The sequence below is a fragment of the Podarcis liolepis genome (genome assembly GCF_965112155.1).
Source record: "Podarcis liolepis genome assembly, chromosome: 7".
NCBI lineage: Eukaryota > Metazoa > Chordata > Lepidosauria > Squamata > Lacertidae > Podarcis > Podarcis liolepis.
In genome coordinates, this window is record NC_139561.1 from 91,384,494 (window position 1) to 91,405,869 (window position 21,376).

Here is a 21,376-nt window from a genome sequence, read left to right on the forward strand (position 1 = left end):
AGTCGCCTATTAGTTGCAACAGAAGATTGGTGCAACCACATTTAGGCGTTGCAGACACTTCTGGCTGCAAGATATTGGGGAGAAACAGGAGCAGCAGACCAGGATCTCCATGCCTTGGCTGGAACGGGGAAGGGATGCTAAAGTAAAGAGACGTAAAGGGCAGCTCCTAAGTACAGTGGTACCTCGGGTTACATACGCTTCAGGTTACAGACTCTGCTGACCCAGAAATATTACCTCGGGTTAAGAACTTTGCTTCAGGATGAGAACAGAAATCGTGCTCCGGTGGTGCGGCGGCAGCAGGAGGCCCCATTAGCTAAAGAGGTGCCTCAGGTTAAGAACAGTTTCAGGTTAAGTACGGACCTCCAGAACAAATTAAGTACTTAACCTGAGGTACCACTGTACACAAATGTTCAGCTGCCCCATTATTTTGAAAGGGGGGGATTTAAATGTATGCAATCTGTTCCTCCTCTCTCTTCCCGCCACCTCCCAATCTCTGGCGCCTCCGCCACTATAGCCAGCTGCCCCTCACCTTGCCATCTTTCGAAGTCCCGGCCACCTGCCCAGTTGCTATAGTGACCATGTCAGGATGCACAGCCAGGCTGAGAGAGACAGGAAAGGACAGAAGTCACACACTCGTACGCAGAGAGAGCACCGGGTGCTCCGAAAGGCCAGCCACCCATCCACTCCTTGCAATGACTCCTCCTATTTTTACAGGTGGCACCACCTGCAAACTGGCAATGCATCTTGCCACCCCCACCCTTGCTGCTCCTCTGCCGTTCCAGATGAGAGGAAAGAAACAGCGCAGGAACCGCCTCACCCCCTGCCCTGCTCACCACTTGATGTCATCATTGTGGCCCAGGTAGTGGCGTTGGCGCTGTTCTTCCACGTTGTAGAGGACAGCCACGGCAGCCACGAAATACACAATCTCCCCCGTGGGCAGCAGGAAAAGGTTGGCGCGGCAGTCGCGGCCCCGATACCCATAGCTGGAGCGGATGCCGGCGGGTCAAGGACAAGAATAGAGAATGGGCTTTGCGGTCCTGGCCACCCGCTCTGGGATCCAGAACTCGCTTCAAGCACCCCCACTCATCTCCCGCCCCCTAGGGAGACTATTTTGAATAGGATACACCCAGTTCAGCTTCAGCTTCTTATGGGGCAGGTCCAGCTTGGCATCGAGGCTGTAGGTGGCGACAACGGCATCGGGGACAAACATGGGGATGGGCCGCCCCCGCAGGAACATCTTCACGTAACCATCCTCTGCGTACGGATCGCCGGGAGAGAGAAAGCGTCACGAACACCCAGCACCCGTAACCGCGCTTGCAAGACCTCCAGCTGCCCAGAGGGATTGGGTCTGCCTCTACACAAGAGAGCGCCTTGATTTCCCCTAAAACCAGACGCTCTCCGCCGTCTCTCACCTCACCCGCCCGGAAGCAAAACTTGTAGAAAGCTACCGTATTTTTCGCTCTATAGGACGCAATTTCCCCCCTCCAAAAATGAAGGGGAAATGTGTGTGCGTCCTATAGAGCGAATGCAGGCTTTCGCTGAAGCCTGGAGAGTGAGAGGGGTCGGTGCGCACCGACCCCTCTCCCTCTCCAGGCTTCAGGCAGCTATCCGCAAGCCTTCTGAGCGCAGCGGGTGTTTCCGCCGGGCTCCAAAGGCTTACGGATAGCAGCCTGAAGCCCGGGGAGTGCAGCGCTGTGCTCCCCGGGCTTCAGGCAGCTATTTGCAAGCCTTCGGGCTCCGAAGGCTTGCAGATAGCAGCCTGTTCTGGGGGCTGGGGAAGCTCAGGCTTGGGGGGGGGGAATAAAAAAAAATCTTTATTTCCCCCCCTAAAAACTAGGTGCGCCCTATGGTCCGGTGCGCCCTATGGAGTGAAAAATACGGTAATCACTTGGGGCGAGCAAGACCCTCCCTCCTGGCGACCACGAAGGGACAATTTGCAGAAGGCAAGCTTATCAGACGAGTTTCCCTCTTTGACCGGTCTACTCCCCCCGCTATTCTAAGAACTCTTGCTGTGTTAAAAGGGCACACACACCCCGTCTCTCAAGACTTTTGTACAACCTGGAGCATGCAGGCGCACGCCATTTGGCTTCTCCGCGTGACCTCCAGGCCTCTAAAGCCATGCCCAGCTCCCAGCCTCGGACTGGATTCCTGGGTGTTTCCCCCCACCACAAACTGCAAAGTGTGGCAGCATCTACTCACCAGCGCTGAAGGTGGATTCTTTAGGTTTGCTGCGAAGGAAAGAGAGGAGACAGTTAGGATGAAAGGGGAAGACTGCGGTGGGGGAGGAAAGGAAGGCGAATCTCTGCTGCAACAATCCGACTACAGAGTTATTCTCCCTCTCTCATCTTCAGCTTCCCGTTGGCAGCAAACAGCTTTCAGCTGACCCTCGCATCTCTTTCTGCCATTCTGCTAAAATACACCCGCCGCTATCCTTGGATTCTGCGTGTGGTTCGCTCTTCCACCTCCCCTCTGCCGAGCTTGTACTCCCCTCGCGGCGGCGGCTGCACCCGCGTCAAACAAATCCTCGCATACCGGCAGGCAGAATGTTGCTGCTCATTCCGTGACGTCAAAGCAGATCAGGAGAGGCACCACCGGAGGGGAAGCCAGCTTGCAGCCCATTAGAGACGTTTGCTTCAGCAGGACAAGCCATGCCAAGCATTGCCAGTGCATCAGAGAAGAAGAGCAGGCCTCTGCAGTCGTGCTGCAAGTCGGGCTTGTGAATGCATAGGGAGCGGGGAAGTTTGCAAAAGTGCATTACCCGCCAAGCAAGCGCCCAGACTCCAAAACTGCAGGTGGCAAAGTTTTATAGGCCGAACCGTATTCTCTGAAGACTCTTAATAGCTCTGGACATTTAAAAAGGTAAAGGGACCCCAGACCATTAGGTCAAGTTGTGGCCGACTCTGGGATTGCAGCGCTCATCTCACTTTACTGGCCAAGGGAGCCGGCGTACAGCTTCCGGGTTATGTGACCAGCATGACTAAGCCGCTTCTGGCGAAGCAGAGCAGTGCATGGAAACGCCGTTTACCTTCCCGCCAGAGCGGTACCTATTTATCTACTTGCACTTTGACGTGCTTTCAAACTGCTAGGTTGGCAGGAGCAGGGACCGAGCAACAGGAGCTCACCCCGTCGCGGGGATTCGAACCGCCAACCTTCTGATCGGCAAGCCCTAGGCTCTGTGGTTTAACCCACAGCGCCACCCGTGTCCATTTAGTCCAGTACAATTCTTAAAGATGTTCCGCTGCCAGCTATCGGGATGCTCTCAGCCTTCAGGGTAAGGTAGGATGCAAGAAGCCAGATGGGGGAACGGAGAAGAACGGAAGAAAATCCCGGCTGGATCAGGACAAAGGGAGCGCATCCAGCATCGTGATCTCACAGGAGCCAACCACATGCCTGTGGGAAACCCGCAAGCAAGATCTGAGAGCAAGAGCCCTCTCTTGTTGTTTCCAGCAACTGGGATTCAGAAGCTTCCAATGTAAGAAATGCGAGTAAGAACGCAGAGCACAGAACTGTCTTGCTAAATCAGTCCTAAAGGTCCGTTGAAGTCAGACTGCCCACCTCCAGCAAAGGGGCAGATGGATGTCTCCGGTGCAGAGCGCAGTGTGGAGACCAGTGGGGTCACCTCAAGATATGTGGATCTGGGGTAGCTCAGTTGGTTAGAGCGTGGTGCTGATAACGCCAAGGTTGCAGCTTCGATTCCCAAATGGGGCAGCTTCATATTCCTGCATTGCAGAGGTTGGACTGGACCTTGAAAGCCCTAAACGGCCTCAAAGGCCCAGTATACCTGAAGGAGCGTCTCCACCTCCATCGTTCTGCCCAGACACTGAGGTCCAGTGCTGAGGGCCTTCTGGAGGTTCCCTCACTGCGAGAAGCCAAGTTACAGGGAACCAGGCAGAGGGCCTTCTCAGTAGTGGCACCCGCCCTGTGGAACGCCCTCCCACCAGATGTCAAAGAGATAAACAACAACCAGACTTTTTAGAGGACCTGAAGGCAGCCCTGTTTAGGGAAGTTTTTAATGTATTTTTAATCTTAGTTGGAAGCCGTCCAGAGTGGCTGGGGAAACCCAGCCAGATGGGAGGGGTACAAATAAATTATTATTATTGTTATTGTTATTGTTATATATTATTATTATTATTATTATTATTATTATTATTATTATTATTATTATTATTAATTATTATTATTATTATTATTATTATTATTAATTATTATTATTATTATCATTATTAGTAGTAGTAGTACTAATTATTATTATTATTAATTATTATTATTATTATTATCATCATCATCTTCACCCCAGGGGTTCCTTCCAACTCTACAATCCACCTCTCTTTCTTTCCAAGCCTTTTTTGTGTGCTCATAACACCCACCAGTAAAACCTCTGCAAAATCCATACTTGCCAGTTGATTAAAGGTAAAGGGACCCCTGACTGTTAGGTCCAGTCGTGGCGGCGCTCATCTCGCTTTCTTGGCCGAGGGAGCCGGCGTACAGCTTCCACGTCATGTGGCCAGCAATACTAAGCCGCTTCTGGCGAACCAGAGCAGCGCACGGAAACACCGTTTACCTTCCCGCCGGAGTGGTACCTATTTATCTACTTGCACTTTGACGTGCTTTCGAACTGCTAGGTTGGCAGGAGCAGGGACCGAGCAACGGGAGCTCACCCTGTCATGGGGATTCGAACCGCAGATCAGCAAGTCCTAGGCTCTGTGGTTTAACCCACAGCGCCACCCGCATCCCTCTAGCCAGTTGATTAGTATCAATTAAACTTGCTCCCGCCTTCTAGTTTTCCAACTAATGAGTGCCAGGTTCGTTCTCAGCATCTCTGCAGAAGAGGCTGCCCTGGGGACCCCAGAACGCACTTTACGCTTGATTTTGTTCCGAGAAACATTTAAACCACCAGCCTCTCCCCCACCGCTCAGCGACCAAGGAGTTAACTTACTCCCTTCCTCTCTCTCTTTTGGAGAAGGGCGGGGCGACCTCCCTGCCAGTCTTCCAAGCCTCTTTTATCTCCCTCTATAGAGTAACAGTTGGCAGGGCGTTCCCCACCCTTTTCCATGCCCTACCCAGGGGATTCTGCGGCTGCCTCCTCCTCCCTGTTTTTCTTCCTCTCTCTCTCTCTCTCTCTCTGGGGGATCCTGCTAGGATCTTGCATCAGCCAAGGCAATGGGCCTCCTCTTCCACTCCCTCCCTCCAGGGCACCACTGCAAGACCCCCTTGTCTGCACCAAGGAACAGGCTATAGGACCGCCCAGGGCGCCTCCCTTGGGCTCTAGTTTCCTGAGGCTGTGGAGCAAGGAGGATTGGGGGCAGGAGAGGCCTCAGATTGAGCCCCCCTCCCCTTGGGGGAAACCGAACAGGTGGCCTTAGGCAAGTTCGCGGCAGTAAAATGGGGCTGCAGGTGAAATAATAGCCCTGTATCATCCTAAAAAGCAGAGACATCACCTTGCCATCAAAGGCCCGTATAGTTCAAGCTCTGGTTTTCCCAGTAGTGATGTATGGAAGTGAGAGCTGGACCATAAAGAAGGCTGATCGCTGAAGAATTGACGCTTTTGAATTCTGGTGCTGGAGGAGACTCTTGAGAGTCCCATGGACTGCAAGAAGATCCAACCTCTCCATTCTGAAGGAAATCAGCCCTGAGTGCTCACTGGAAGGACAGATCCTGAAGCTGAGGCTCCAAGACTTTGGCCACCTCATGAGAAGAGAAGACTCCCTGGAAAAGACCCTGATGTTGGGAAAGATGGGGGGCACAAGGAGAAGGGGACGACAGAGGAAGAGATGGTGGGACAGTGTTCTGGAAGCTACCAGCATGAGTTTGACCAAACTGCGGGAGGCAGTGGAAGACAGGAGGGCCTGGCGTGCTCTGGTCCAGGGGGTCACGAAGAGGCGGACACGACTAAATGACTAAACAACAACAACATCCAATTGGCTTGGAGCATCCCAACCTCTGCTTTTTCAGCAGGGGGCCGGTCCACTGTCCCTCAGACTTTGTGGGGGGGCCGGATTATATTTTGGAGGAAAAAAAATAACGAATTCCTATGCCCCACAACTAACCCAGAGATGCATTTTAAAGAAAAGCAGACATTCTACTCATGTAAAAACACACTGATTCTGGGCCGGATTTAGAAGGCAATTGGGCCGGATCCGACCCCCGGGCCTTACTTTGCCTACCCTTGCTCTGCTGCTTGCAGGCTGCACCCTCCAGGACTGGGCCAAACCATTTTGCAATGTCGGGGGCGGAAGGGGTGAAGAAAACCCAAAAGGTATTCTTCATATAGTACTTTTGAAAACAGCTGGTCACCTGCCACTCAGTGGCACCTAAAGCCACCGCACCACAGCAGGACCAGTCCTGATGCCAACAGCCCCCCCCCCCCGAGCTTACGGCAGGGCAATATTACCTCTGTTGTCCCCTTTTGTGGGATCCCTAAGTCCTGCACCAATAAGAGTCCCCCACCCTATATTCGTTTCTGGAACCCTAAGTTCCTGCAAGGCTGGCCTCATCTCCCAGAAATGGCACGCACCTAGCTCCCCATCCTTTGATCCCTGCATTGCAGGGGGTTGGGCTGGATGACCCTTGAGGGTCCCTTCAACTCCACAATTCTGCTGTTTCTTGATTCTTTGCATATAAGACCCAGCAAAGCCCAGCAAACCAAGTCACCTGTCTTAAGGAACAATTCTGCACCCTGGATAACTCCCTTCCGTGCTCCCCCCCACTTCAACATAGAGAAACTCATATCCAAACTTAGCAACCGTATCCGAGGTGCCCCACCCGGAAAGAAGATGGCAAAGCAGATCAGCCAAACGCATTGCTCCCCCCACCCCCCGTTTAAAACAAAAAAGGCCTAAAGAGGAGGATGCAATTCCTTGAGATAGGCGGTCAGCGCTCGATGCACTCTGCACGTGCTCAGAGGCACTCTTCTTCTGCATGATCCACCTGGCCTTGAAAATAGGGGCTGGAGAAGAAATAAGGCCCAAAGCGGCCCCTCCATCAGCGCAAACGCCGCCTTACCTGGGGCTGAGGCTCCCTGCCGCCTTCTTCATGGTGGATGCCCCTCTGGCTTTGCTCTTAGGCTGGGAAAGAGGGCTCCTGCTCTTTATATTTGATATTCCGGAGGCGGAGAGGGAGGCTTCTTCCGAGCAGCGATGGGGAGGATTCCTGCCCGGGCTGCTTTTTGCCCCGCCCGCCGGGAGCTGGAACTGCAAGGCAACTAACTGCAAGGCGCGTCCCGGGGGATGCGGCGGAGCAATGGGGCCCCGGCGGGAAACTTTCCAACTTTCCCCTCCTTCCTGGCTTTCACTTTCCCTCCCCCGGGCCGGGGCCTTTCTTTAACCCTCTACGTGCCGGTGACCGGCGCTGGAGGAGGCGGCGGCGAGAAGGGCCGCGCTGTTTCAGACGCCTGGGAAAAAACCGGACGTTTTTCCCACGGAGCGCAAGCGAGAAGCAGCCGCCGTTTCGCCCCGGCTCAACTAGCGGGCCGAGAGCCGTTCCGCTCCGAGGGATGGCTTAAGATGCGTGATGGCCGTGCACGTGTGAATCCTGCTGTGTAGGGCACCTGTGGCTTTAAGAGTGACAGGGAGGGGAGGAAACTCCCCACCCGGTATGGCAGGGACGGAGAAAAGTTGCTGCGCGGCTCAAGAAGGAGATATCCGGTTTTGGGGAGGGAGGCATCGCTTCCTCCCTGGTCGGGCTTTGAAATCCGATCTCGTAACTCTCCGCCTTTCTGCTGGCGCGTTTTGCTTCCGGTTTACGCTCCCGAGGGTGGTTTAGGTAGGCGAAGCAAGGCGCACTTTGCAAGACCTCAGCTGCTCCGCGAAGCCGATGTAACGGGTCTTGCAGAACCTGAGCTGCTAAAAGCGAAGGCGCGTCCCTAGCAAATAAACTCCGCGGCTTGGGCTAGAGCAAGTCAAATGAGCTTTGCTGAAGCAGAGCTGCGAGAGAGGAGCTTATTTTCCTGCCTAGAATAGCATTATGTTAAAGGTAAAGGGACCCCTGACCATTAGGTCCAGTCGTGGCCGAGTCTGGGGTTGCAGCGCTCATCTCGCTTTACTGGCCGAGGGAGCCAACGTACAGCTTCCGGGTCATGTGGCCAGCATGACTAATCCGCTTCTGGCGAACCAGAGCAGCACATGGAAACACCGTTTACCTTCCCGCTGGAGCGGTACCTATTCATCTACTTGCACTTTGACGTGCTTTCAAACTGCTAGGTTGGCAGGAGCAGGGACCGAGCAACGGGAGCTCACCCCGTCGTGGGGATTCGAACCGCCGACCTTCTGATCGGCAAGTCCTAGGCTCGGTGGTTTAACCCACAGCGCCACCCACGTCCCATAGCGGTATGTTAGGTAAAGGGACCCCTGACCATTAGGTCCAGTCATGGCTGACTCTGGGGTTGCGGCGCTCATCTCGCTTTACTGTCAGGGGAGCCGGCGTACAGCTTCTGGGTCATGTGGCCAGCATGACTAAGCCGCTTCTGGCGAACCAGAGCAGCGCATGGAAATGCCATTTACCTTCCCGCCAGAGTGGTACCTATTTATCTACTTGCACTATGACGTGCTTTCAAACTGCTAGGTTGGCAGGAGCAGGGACCGAGCAACGGGAGCTCACCCCGTCACGGGGATTCGAACCGCCGACCTTCTGATCGGCAAGTCCTAGGCTCTGTGGTTTAACCCACAGCGCCACGCATGTCCCATAGCATTATGTTATGTGGGTGTAAATTGTCATAAAGATCATGCAGCCTCCATGGATGGATTTGCGGGTCTGGCTTTCACACGTACCCGTCGCGTTTCCCGCTGCAGGAGCTGCTGGAGGAAGTGGTGCGGCTTCTCTGGTCCTTGATGCCCTCTCGCTTGAGTGAGGCTGGGCGCTCTGGAGAAGCCCAGCTTCGCCCGCTGTGGGAGACAGAGCCTTAGCAATATAGCCAGACAAGGGCAAGGGGCAGGCAGGTGGGAGGGTGAGCCGGCCGAAGAGAAAGAGGGATGCAGGGGAGGAAAGCAGCGTGATGTGTGCCTAGCAGGAGCAAGCGAGGAGCAAGAGCCGGCTGCATGAAAAGCTAAGCACTTTGCAAGACCGCTTCAGTTGTGTACTGAGTTGAATAGGATCCAGAATGCAGCAGTCTGATTGGTCCTAGAACAATAGGATCCAGAATGCAGCAGTCTGATTGGTCCTAGAACAATAGGATCCAGAATGCAGCAGTCTGATTGGTCCTAGAACAATAGGATCCAAACTGCAGCAGTCTGATTGGTCCTAGAACACTAGGATTCAGAATGCAGCAGTCTGATTGGTCCAAGAACAATAGGATCCAGAATGCAGCAGTCTGATTGGTCCTAGAACAATAGGATCCAAACTGCAGCAGTCTGATTGGTCCAAGAACAATAGGATCCAGAATGCAGCAGTCTGATTGGTCCGCAGGAGCCACCCAATCCAGCTCCAGGTGGAAGTGAATCCACAACCTGATTGGCCTACAGGAGAATCCCGGAATTAGCCAATCACATGTGTAAATAATGTATACAAAGCAGACATTCTGGGGGAACTTCCATTCCTCCTCACCACTAGGAGCTGAATAAAGAGCATGAAATCCACTCTCGACTGAGTATATTTCAGCTTCTCTGCAAGATGGCTTTTCGAAAGACTTGAGGCCTTGCGCCAAAGAGACTCTCCTTGCAAGACCTGGGCTGCTGTGTCCTTGTAACCCCTATTCAAAGACAAGATGGATGCAGAACGGCAGTGGCTCACTGGCAGTGAATTGCCAGCAAAGGCATATTGGACACATCTTTGGACTCTCTGTATTCAGAGAAATTGGAAGCCTGCCTTTAAGCAGCTGACTAACAGCTACTGGGAACAAGAAGGCGATGGATCTTGGGTCTGATTCAGTACATGGCGGCCCCCCACAGGGTAGTCATTCAAGCAGATTCTTAAAGATAGCATTTTAATTTTTGTTCTTGCGCTGTTCTATATATACCTGCCAGTCTCCATTCAACCTTAATCATCTTTCAGCTCAGCAGATATTCTGAAAGCAACCCCTGCTCATCCCAATCAGGCCTTTCAAAAGAGGGGGAGAGGAAACTAAATTCTCATTCGTGCCAAATGAAAACAAAAGCATCTAAGCCTTCCCTCTCTCTCCCTGAACCGGTCTGCAGAGAGAGAAAGGGAAATGAGGAAAGTTACAGCCAGTTTTGACAAGAAGCCAACCTGCCCAGTGGAAAAATTTATCCGCGTTCTGGGGCTTTGCAGCGCCTCCTTCAAGCCTCTTCTAATCTCCCCTGGTTGTTGAGTATCTCTTCAAATTGGAAAAAATGAGGGGTTTTCCCTTACTGCAGGTAAATATTTGTAGAACTATTTAAAAATTAAAGTGCTCCTAAAAACTGAGCTTTAGAAGAAGCACCAATCACTTCAGAATTTGAAATTTGGATTTGTGTACATATCCTTTCCACCTCTCTTCTGTTCATCACCTACATTTTTTCGCACAAACTGGCCCTCAAGGTTGGCTTCTAGTCATGAACCATGCTAAAAAAAAATGCATTTTAAACACAGCCAGCCAATACAAAACGTTTCAGAGTAATCCTGCAGCCTCCCCCAGTTAAATAATTGGGATAAGAAGAGATTTAGCAGCAGCAGGAGGAGGAGGAGGAGAGAGGAATATGAGGCCCTTGTTCAAGGTGCTCTTGGGACCCCTCACCTTTTCCCAGGAAGCAGCTCTCTCTTGGGGGACGAAGGGGAGGTCGAGTAGCCCCTCCTCTGGGGGATGATCCCATTGCTCAAGCCAGGCCTGGAAGGCAGACCCCTCAGCAGCTGGTAAACTGCAAGGGAGACAATGTGTTAATTCCAGACGGGGCCACAATCGCAGAATCACAGAATTGTAGGTGACACAATCACAGAGTGTAGGGTGCCCAGAGAGTCATGACCCAGAAACTCCAGCGGGTGCAGAATCATAGAATCATAGAATCCTAGAGTTGGAATAGACCACAAGGGCCATCGAGTCCAACCCCCTGCCAAGCAGGAAACACCATCAGAGCACTCCTGACATATGGTTGTCAAGCCTCTGCTTAAAGACCTCCAAAGGAGGAGACTCCACCAGACTCCTTGGCAGCAAATTCCACTGTCGAACAGCTCTTACTGTCAGGAAGTTCTTCCTAATGTTTAGGTGGAATCTTCTTTCTTGTAGTTTGGATCCATTGCTCCGTGTCCGCTTCTCTGGAGCAGCAGAAAACAACCTTTCTCCCTCCTCTATGTGACATCCTTTTATATATTTGAACATGGCTATCATATCACCCCTTGATGATATGCATATCACCCCTTGATGATATGATGAAGCCGTGGCGAGACTCCTTACGGGGTCTTTGCCATGGGATCATATTCATCCAGTGCTTTACCAGCTGCACTGGCTCCCGGTGGAGTACAGGGTCAGGTTTAAGGTGCTAGTTTTAACCTTTGAAGCCCTATATGGCCTAGGATCCTCATACCTATGGGACCGCCTCTCCTGGTATGCCCCACGGAGGACCTTAAGGTCTGCAAATAATAACACCCTGAGGATCCCAGGCCCCAGGGAAATTAGACTGGCCTCGACCAGAGCCAGGGCCTTTTCGGTCGTGGCCCCGGCCTGGTGGAATGCTGTCACAAGAGACTAGGGCCCTGCGGGACTTGACATCTTTCCGCAGGGCCTGCAAGACAGAGCTGTTCCACCAGGCCTTTGGCCAAGGCACAATCTGACCCCTTCCTTTGGTAATCCTCACAGAACTCTAGCCCAATGGTTGCCATTAATTTGATTTTGAATTGATTTTAGAATGAATTGATTTTAGAATGCTGTGTTATGTTTATTGTTGTTAGCCACTCTGAGCCCAGCTTTGGCTGGGGAGGGTGGGATAGAATATTATTATTATTATTATTATTATTATTATTATTATTATTATTATTATCATCATCATCTAGTCCAACCCCCTGCAATGTGCTTTCGATCTGCTAGGTTGGCAGGAGGAGGGACCGAGCAACAGGAGCTCACCCCGTCACGGGGATTCAAACCACCGACCTTCTGATCGGCAAGCCCTAGGCTCTGTGGTTTAACCCACAGCGCCACCTGCGTCCCTTGTGTTGAATTATACAGAGCATTAATTCTTAACGGTCATTGCACCCACTTATTGTCAGACACAGAAGTGTCCGTATCAGGAAATTAACAACTTCTTTTTGCAGCCAATAACCAAAGCTTGCTCACAGAAATGAAGGGGGGGAAACCTTGCTTGTAGTAAATATCCAACTTGCTATGGACAGAGATTCCAAAATATATACTGCCCACGAGAAATGATGGATGCGTATAATAGCGAACCTGACACCGCCTAAATTTAGGTGAACCAGAGCGTAGCACCAGACGCTGCTGTTTTCTGAAGGAAGGTTGCGGGGGGGCAAGGCCTTTGTAGTCGTGGCAGCCAGACTCTCGAACTCGCTTCCCCCGGGGACCCACCCAGCTCCTTTCCTGTCAGTGGGAGACGGTCTTGTTTTGACAGGCCTTCACAATGGGATTCTTCATTCGCCATATTCCATAGATTTATCTCCCATGTTAGCTGCCTTCAATCTCTTATGTATTTACAAAAATAAAAATAAACCATAAACAGTAAATTAAATTACTTTTTATTTAGTTTATTGGAGGGGGCAGTATTTGGTTTACTGCTCCTCCCCCTAAAACGAATTACGTATTCTATTGCAGTACAGTGGTACCTTGGTTGTCAAACGCCTTGGCTCCTGAACAAATCAGCTCCCAAATGCCGCAAACCCGGAAGTAACGTTTTTCCGAACGTTTTTCGGAACGAACGTCCGGCGCAGCTTTTGCTTGAGTGCAGGAAGCGCCTGCAGCCAGTTGGAAGCCGCGCCTTGGTTTTCAAACAGTTTCGGGAGTTGAACAGACTTCCAGAATGGATTAAGTTTGACAACCAAGGTACTATTGCACTGTTGCTTGCTGATTTCTAGGCCTATTTGGGCTGAAAAACAGCACGTTCAGTTTTAATAAGCAACAAGAAGAGGTTTTTTTTTAAAAAAAGAATTAATATTATGTCCCAGTTTGGTTAAGTGCTCTACCTCTCTTTAAAATCAGAACCAGTGAAGGCGGTGAAGGTCCTGTGTGAGTGTCTGGAGGCGGTTGGAGGATGGATGGCAGCTAACAGATTGAGGTTGAATCCTGACAAGACAGAAGTAGTGTTTTTGGGGGACAGGGGGCGGGCGGGTGTGGGGGACTCCCTGGTCCTGAATGGGGCAACTGTGTCCCTGAAGGACCAGGTGCGCAGCCTGGGAGTCATTTTGGAGGAGGCGCAGGTCAATTCTGTGTCCAGGGCGGCTGTCTACCAGCTCCATCTGGTACGCAGGATGAGACCCTCCTTGCCCGCAGACTGCCTCGCCAAAGTGGTGCATGCTCTAGTTATCTCCCGCTTGGACTACTGCAATGCACTCTACGTGGGGCTACCTTTGAAGGTGACCCGGAAACTGCAATTAATCCAGAATGCGGCAGCTAGACTGGTGACTGGGAGCGGCCCCTGAGACCACATAACACCGGTCCTGAGAGATCTGCATTGGCTCCCAGTACGTTTCTGAGCACAATTCAAAGTGTTGGTGCTAACCTTTAAAGCCCTAAACAGCCTCGGTCCTGTATACCTGAAGGAGCGTCTCCACCCCCATCGTTCTGCCCGGACACTGAGGTCCAGCGCCGAGGGCCTTCTGGCGGTTCCCTCGCTGCGAGAAATGAGGTTACAGGGAACCAGGCAGAGGGCCTTCTCGGTGGTGGCGCCCACCCTGTAGAACGCCCTCCCATCAGATGACAAGGCAATAAACAACTATTTTACTTTTAAAAGACAATTGAAGGCGGCCCCAGTGGCGTAGCGTGGGGGGTGCAGGGGGGGCCGGCCGCACCGGGCGCAACATCTGGGGGTTAGGGTTAGGGGGCGCAAATCCACGGGTTAGGGGGCGCAAATCCACGGGTCAGGGGGCGCAAATTACTTGCCTTGCCCCGGGTGCTGACAACCCACGCTACGCCACTGGACGGCCCTGTTTAGCGAAGTTTTTAATGTCTGACGCTGTATTGTTTTTAATATTCGGTTGGAAGCCGCCCAGAGTGGCTGGGGAAACCCAGCCAGATGGGCGGGGTATAAAGAATAAATTATTATTATTGTTATGATGATGATGATGATGTCAAGGACCCAGACAACTCTGGCTAAAGGGCATAGCTGGCCATAGCGGACAAGGGAGTTGCACGACAGATGGATGGGCGGACAGACACCCACACCCAGCACCTCCCCACCAACACCCTGATACCTTTGCTGGGTCCCTTTTTCTGCAGGCTGAGCCCATTCTCCTCGCAGGTGCTGAGACGCCGCAGGACATCAGCCAGAGCGGCCTTCAGCACCTGGATCTCATCTTCCTGCAGCTGCAACCGCTGTTCCAGGTAGGAGATGCGGTCGTCCACCTCCATCCCGCTGATGGCTGACAAGTTATCATCTGGGGAACAGAAGGGGTCAAGTCAGGAAGATGAGGCGAGCCATTTCCTAAGACAACAGGCGCTACATGACATTTGTCAAAACAAAACAATAAGGTGGGTTTGGCTAGGAAACCCAAGCTTTTCACTCACAGTTGTTGGGCGTGTTTCAATCATGGCAAGAGATTTTATTTCAGATTTCTGACATCCAATCTCAGCATTCTGCAACACTGCACCACACTCGCCCTCCAATACCGAATACTTTCCCTTGGGTGTGTTGCTTTTAATATACAGCGGTACCTTGGTTCTCAAACTTAGTCCATTCCCGAAGTCCGTTCCAAAACCAAAGCGTTCCAAAACCAAGGCATGCTTTCCCATAGGAAGTAATGCAAAATGGATTAATCCGTTCCAGACTTTTAGAAACAACCCCTAAAGCAGCAAGTTAACATGAATTTTACTAACAAGACCATTGATCCATAAAATGAAAGCAGTAAACAATGTACTGCAGTCACACACACACACAATCAGTCAATCAATCAATCAATCAATCAATCAGTAGCTGAACTGGGTTCCACACAGTCACAAAAGAAAAAGAGCCGCAAAAGCACAAACACAAAATAAATAGCAAAAACAGACAGACTTCATTGTAACACTCAAATCAGAAGCCTAACACTCAAAGTGGAGCACATTTTGCTTCCGAAAAAGTTTCGCAGAACCCTTACTTCCGGGTTTGCAGTATTTGGGTTCCAAGTTGTTTGAGTACCAAGGCGTTTGAGAACCAAGGGACCACTGTAAACAGGTTTCTAGACCTCATGGCTGGAGAGGGGCACTTGAAAAATGCACAGGCAGTGTCAAGGGGGGGCGGGATGCAATGTTAAGGTAGAAACAGAGCTCTGCTAATTATTTTTGCGTGCATCCACATAGGCACATTAGTAAAGGTAAAGGGACCCCTGATCATCAGGTCCAGTCGTGACCAACTCTGGGGTTGCGGCGCTCATCTCGCTTTATTGGCCGAGGGAGCCGGCATACAGCTTCCAGGTCATGTGACCAGTATGACCAAGCCACCTCTGGCGAACCAGAGCAGCGCACGGAAACGCCGTTTACCTTCCCACCAGAGCGGTACCTATTTATCTACTTGCACTTTGACGTGCTTTCGAACTGCTAGGTTGGCAGGAGCAGGGACCGAGCAAAGGGAGCTCACCCCATCACGGGGATTCGAACCGCTGACCTTCCGATCAGCAAGTCCTAGGCTCTGTGGTTTAACCCACAGCGCCACCCGCGTCCCATTATAGGCACATTAACCTGTGCCAATTGGAGAGGAATGTTTTATATAAAACATGCCAAAATTAGTGAAAGGCGAAATTTGTGAGCATATGAGCTGGTTTTAAGTAGGCTCATCTACTTGCATGTTCTTCTGTATGAAAGGCAGAGCCTGTCAAGAGTCTGTAAGAGGTGATGCTGTTTGACAAGTAAATTACAACAGGTCTTGAGGATGAGATGATGGAGCCAACAGTTTTATGGCCTTTTAATATCGCTACGCAGCTGATATCAATATCAATCTATTTGAAATACCCCTTGATTTTTTAAAAAAATGCACATTTACAAATATATCTCAAAGATTCAATACCCCAAAATAGAAATTACTGGATAATATGACCACAGCAGCATGCATTATATATGTGAATTATCAGAAGCAAAAGGAAACTCATCAATTTAGGAAATGGTTCATGAGACCATTGAACAGAATAAGTTGTGCTGTGTCAGTGAAATGAGGGGAGTATCAAACTAATAGATTAGGAGAAGAATGGGAGCTCTTTAGAGAATATAAAGTGAAGCGAAAGAGGAACACACAACTGTGGTATGTTTTTCATTCCTCTTTCTGCCTCTGAAGACGGTTTGGAAACTTTGGTTGGTGCAGAATTCAGAGCAAGACGTTTTGAGCATATTACTCTGATCCTGGCTTAAAGTAGCACCTTAAAGACCAACTAAGTTAGTTCTTGGTATGAGCTTTCGTGTGCATGCACACTTCTTCAGATACACATCTGAATGTGTGCATGCACACGAAATCTGAATATATATCTGATAATTCACATATGTATCTGAAGAAGTGTGCATGCACACAAAAGCTCATACCAAGAACTAACTTAGTTGGTCTTTAAGGTGCTACTGGAAGGAATTTTTTTATTTTGTGTGGGACCCAGTTCAGCTACCGATTGATTGATTGTGTGACTGCAGTACATTGTTTATTGCTTTCATTTTATGGATCAATGGTCTTGTTAGATAGTAAAATTCATGTTAAATTGCTGTTTTAGGGGTTGCTTTTAAAAGTCTGGAACCGATCATTTTGCATTACTTTCTATGGGAAAGCACACCTTGGTTTTGGAACGGACTTCTAGAATGGATTAAGTTTGAGAACCGGTAGCGCTGTACTGTTTCTGACCTATAAAACCTTAGATGGCTCAGGACCACAATATTTCAAGGACGTCTCTGCCCATATGAACCAACCCAGACCCTGTGGTCACCATATGAGGCCCTTATTTCTGTGCCTCCTCCTCAAGAGGTCCAGAGGGGGGGCCACACAAGAACGGGGCCTTCTCTGATGTGGCTCCTCATTTGTCAAATACTTTCCCCAGGGAGGCTTACCTGGCGTCTTCACTACATATCTTTAGGCACCAGGCAAACATATTCCTCTTCTCCCAGGCCTTTTGCTAATTAAACAATCTATTGCCTTTTAGGAACAGGTGGGATATTTTTTTAAAGTATATCTCTGGTTTGAATGTATCTATGCGGGGTTTATTGTCTGCTTACTTGTTTGGTTGGAAATCACTTTGGGTTGCCTGGGCAGGAGAACAGATTTAATAAATAATAATAATAATATCATATTAGAATTACTTCTCAATGACTAGCCTAATTTTATGCGAATGTGATTATCAGTCATGAGCTTATGGTGTTATTATTAAATTACCAATATGGAAAACATAATTTTATATTGCAATGAGATTGTATATGTATCTATGTTACATTTGTAATGAATCTGTATATTTGTTAAATAAGTAGATAATAAATTAAATAAATTATTGAGGGAAAAAATTAATTTATATATATATATATAACATTACCAAAATATATACTGTACAAATAAACTGTTGAAACAGTGATCCTGTCCTAGTCAAATCTGAGCCTCTATCCACATGAATTCGGCATTCAAATTTTTTCAAGGGATGCATAAATTTTATGAAATAAATGAATAAATTTGGGTGATGGCAGTGTCACAGGCATTGTGAAAAGAACAAAATCATGACATCCAGGAAGGTTGCAGGCAGTGCATAGTGTACTGATTATTATTTGTTACATTTCTTAGTTGTTTGTCTTGCAGATGCAGCCCAAAGCGACTTACAATAATAAACAAGTAAATAAGATGCACTTAAAACCTACGTCAAACGAAGCACAGTAAAATCTAAGCAGCATTCTTTTTTTTTTTAAAGGAGGATTAAAACATCCCACCCACTAAAGGAAGCCACACATAATGAAAAAGCCAAATGCATTTAATTATAATTTTATATATGATATAACCCCTGGGCTGAAGCCTGGAGGACTAAGATAAAAGCATTGAAAAAGATGTTTGAGGAGCTCATGAATTGTGTGGATCAAAGCAGCGATCAGTAAGGTCCAGTTTCTTGCAGACACTGCCCACTAGTGGCGAATTAGTGATACTTCCAGCTGCTTTTAGTAAATTGGTTTGTCTCTGCCACACCTGTCCCCCAGGTACGTGGGCATCAGATTATATCCTTCGCATATTTGGAAAGGGATTAGGATTTTCTTGGGGCAAGGGCGTAAACCACACACCAAAAGCAACTGGTGTCAGTTAACGTGGAATAAATATGCCCCATAGTTGAAATAGGCATGTTTCAAGTATGCATTGAAAACACGAGGGATAACACCACTGTTTGAAATCACGCTTTTGTCACCCTGGTGCCATACCCAAGACTCTTGTAATAATTAATCTGGAATAACTACCACCCCAAAATTCTGTAATCATGGTCAATAATGTGTATTAAAATCCCCAGTTCACTTATCTACTGGAAGAGTGGGGAGGGGAGAATACTTATTTTTACCAGTCTTCAAACAGTTGACCAATGCTATCTCTGAATCCTATCCACACTTACTTCGAAGTAAGCCCCACTGAAATATGCATAGGATCCTCCAAGGATGCTGTGCCTTCGAAGGCTAAGGTGTATTATGAGCTAGCTAATGGTTCTCTTAAATGGCTGTGAATACATTGATCTGGCCTCTCTGGAGCTAAAAAAAGTTTCAAGGGCTGTTCAAGACAGAGGGTCCTGTTTACAGTTTTGTTTTTCCGCCCGGGTTTTCTCTTGCCCGCTTCCTGACCATCAGGTGCCCTGTGCTGTCTGTCTCAGGAGCGACACAGGTATTCTGCCAGGAGAGCTTCCTTTCTGAAGCTGACCAGGGCAAGCATTAGGATCTGGGGCCTGCTGGTCGCAGAACTTTCCCTGTGCAAATAAACAGTGCATTTCCCCTCCTGCTAACTTCTCAAAACAGGGATGCTTGGATAGCCAGAAGCCTGATACTCTGACATAAAAGCCTTGGGAGTCCTTCATTGTTGGTGCGCATGATAAACCTGGGCAGGCACTCTGTACATTCTCAGAGGCATGCATTCTCCTTTATTTAAATCCCACGCCTTTGACAGCAGCTAAAAAGAAGTCCCAGGGCTGGGGAATTAAGCTTTGCTCTCCTGTGGTCAGTAATCAGGGTGTGATGGTGGTGCCTGCCTCTGGGGGGAAAACTGAGTTTTCAGTGAAGTCGGCTGATTTCCCCCGCTTTTCTTCCAGGCTCGGAGGTTGGTGGTGGATGGTATGTTTTGAGAGAGCGCTTTGCGCAGGCACGTCAGTTCCCTTTTCCCACCTTCCTTGCCAAGCTTTTCCTTCTGGCACCTCTTAGAAATGGCACTGGAACAGCTCCCCCCACCCCAGCCTTTCCCGAACAATATTGCCATCCTTCCTCCGACCTTACACGACGAAGACACGGCTCAGGCGCCTCGACATTTGGCGTGTGCGTCGCGCGCACTCACACATGCACAACCCGCGTGTGTTGCTTCTTCCCCCCCGCGTTCTTCGAATTCCCACAGCTCCCTCTCCGGAGGGGCTGCGGCTGCATGCAGAATTGGGCTGGGCGCAGGCAAAGTGGGGCAAAGGCGAAGCGAGGGGCGCAGGGCCAGCAGCCACCCACCTGTCATGCTGGGGTTTGCCCTGGGCCCGGTGCCCTCGCCGCCACGCTGCCCCTGCCTGCCCTTTTCACGACCTCTGCCGCAGTGCCAGGGGCTCGCTCCCTGCCCTACCCGGGTGCTTGCCTCCTCTCGGGTTCTCCTCCTCTGCAATCGTATTTCTTGGCTCGCTTCTCTCTCCTCCCTCTTTGCAGCATCTCCCAGGCGCCGTCCAATCGCGAGCGACGGGCGGGCGCTGCATCCAGGCAGAGTACCAGGCGAGAGAGGCGAGAGAGATGGACGGACGGGGAGTCTGTTCCCCAGGACGCGGCTGATGCTGTTCAGCGACCTTGGACAGGGCAGGAGGGCGCTGGACAATCAGAAGTGAGGTGGAAACAGACGGAGCCCCAGCCCCTTGGATTCAGAAGCAGAGGGGCGCAAGAGAATTTTTTTGGGTGGGGGGAGTGTTCCTGCCATGGGGAAGATGTGCAAAATAAGGCTGCGCCAAAAAGAGAGAAACGGGTATGGCTGGCAGATTGGAAGGATGGCTTCCAATACCTGCTCAGCTCTGACCTTGGCGCGCTCACAATTTCTTAGCCCGACCTACCCAGCAAGGTGGTTGTGGGAATAAATTGGAATAGCCGTGGACGTAGGCCTCGCTCTTGAGAACCGTGGAGATACAAAAAAATTAAATAAAGTAAAACGCAGCCCTGAGAATGAGACCCAGAACCTGTTCGGAATGCCAGGGCTCAGCTCTTGTCGTGTATTCTCATAAAACACTGCATCTGAGCATATGAAGAGTGCAAGCTGGAAATCCGAACCCCGAGCATGTAACCTGTTGCATGCTGGGGCTCAGCCCTGGAACGAGCATAGTTTTACTCGCACAAAGAGTATATGGAGCATGTGCAGAGTTCCCTCATGGAACCCTTGGCATGGATTAGTTTGTCCTTCGCAGTTCCCTCTTTATTCACCATCGGAGTGGTCAATTTGTGGCAGAAGGCAGGCTGGCTGGCTAGCTGGACCCCACCCCGCGCCCCCGCCCAATCTTTCCACGCGCGCTTATTATAGGCGACGCGAGGGGTTTAATTCCGAAATTAGTGGTTTCGGCTGCAGAACGGGAGGTGGCAGTTATCCCAGAGTTAAAATTATTCCTGAGTAGTTAAAGCGCCCACCTGACCCAGCCGCCCACGGATGGAGGTGGATGATGGGCTTGGTTGCGAATTTCCCAGTTTGCATCGGGCGGGCGAGCGCGGGTGGAGGGCGGCCAGCTAAGCTGCGCGATGACCCATTTGGGCGCGGGGTGTGGCATCGCGGCAGGGCCGGGCGAGCGCGCGCGGGGGCTTGCTCAGAAAAGAGGGCAGCAGGTCAGCCGAGCGGCCCCCCTTGCGCTCCCCACCCTCCCCTGCCCCAATGCCCCCTTGGCGCCGCGCCAGCCCTGCGCGACCCTCCCTGGGCATGGAAAGGCACCCGCCCCGCCCTGCGCCCATCCCTTGGACTTCTTGCAGAGCATCCCAGAGGGCGCCTCCCTTGCTCTCGGCGTGCGCGCGCGCATGCAAGCGATGAAGCCAGGTCTACAGCATCTTGCAAAGCGGCGGGCATTTCCCCCACCCTAGCCAGGCCGATGGATGGATGGATGGATGGATGGAGCGGCGCTGGGGCGCCTCCGAAAAAGCCCCGGCGGTGGTCCAGCGGGGCGCGCGCCGGTACCGACCGTG

General features: G+C 50.6%; 1 protein-coding gene and 1 long non-coding RNA gene across 6 annotated transcripts in view; one reads left to right on the forward strand and one right to left on the reverse strand.

Moving 5' to 3' along the window:
• The window catches only part of LOC310712949, a 2,318,697-nt gene that overhangs the window by 254,144 nt on the left and 2,043,177 nt on the right, over nucleotides 1–21,376 (forward strand). The gene's annotated exons all lie outside the window — the stretch shown is intronic.
• Nucleotides 1–21,376, reverse strand: part of EML2 (EMAP like 2) — a 58,547-nt gene that overhangs the window by 34,876 nt on the left and 2,295 nt on the right. For 2 of the 5 annotated variants that reach the window (XM_083516153.1, XM_083516152.1), the window contains exons 2-8: nucleotides 14,281–14,463; nucleotides 10,667–10,787; nucleotides 8,766–8,879; nucleotides 2,200–2,228; nucleotides 1,125–1,254; nucleotides 834–983; nucleotides 530–599 (exon numbers count right to left, since the gene is read on the reverse strand). In XM_083516153.1, the coding sequence (XP_083372279.1) occupies nucleotides 530–599; nucleotides 834–983; nucleotides 1,125–1,254; nucleotides 2,200–2,228; nucleotides 8,766–8,879; nucleotides 10,667–10,787; nucleotides 14,281–14,463 (797 nt within the window). Of the gene's footprint in view, nucleotides 1–529; nucleotides 600–833; nucleotides 984–1,124; nucleotides 1,255–2,199; nucleotides 2,229–7,002; nucleotides 7,736–8,765; nucleotides 8,880–10,666; nucleotides 10,788–14,280; nucleotides 14,464–19,687; nucleotides 19,817–21,376 lie in introns of those variants that run through there. The other 3 variants (XM_083516154.1, XM_083516155.1, XM_083516156.1) reach the window with 3 other exon arrangements.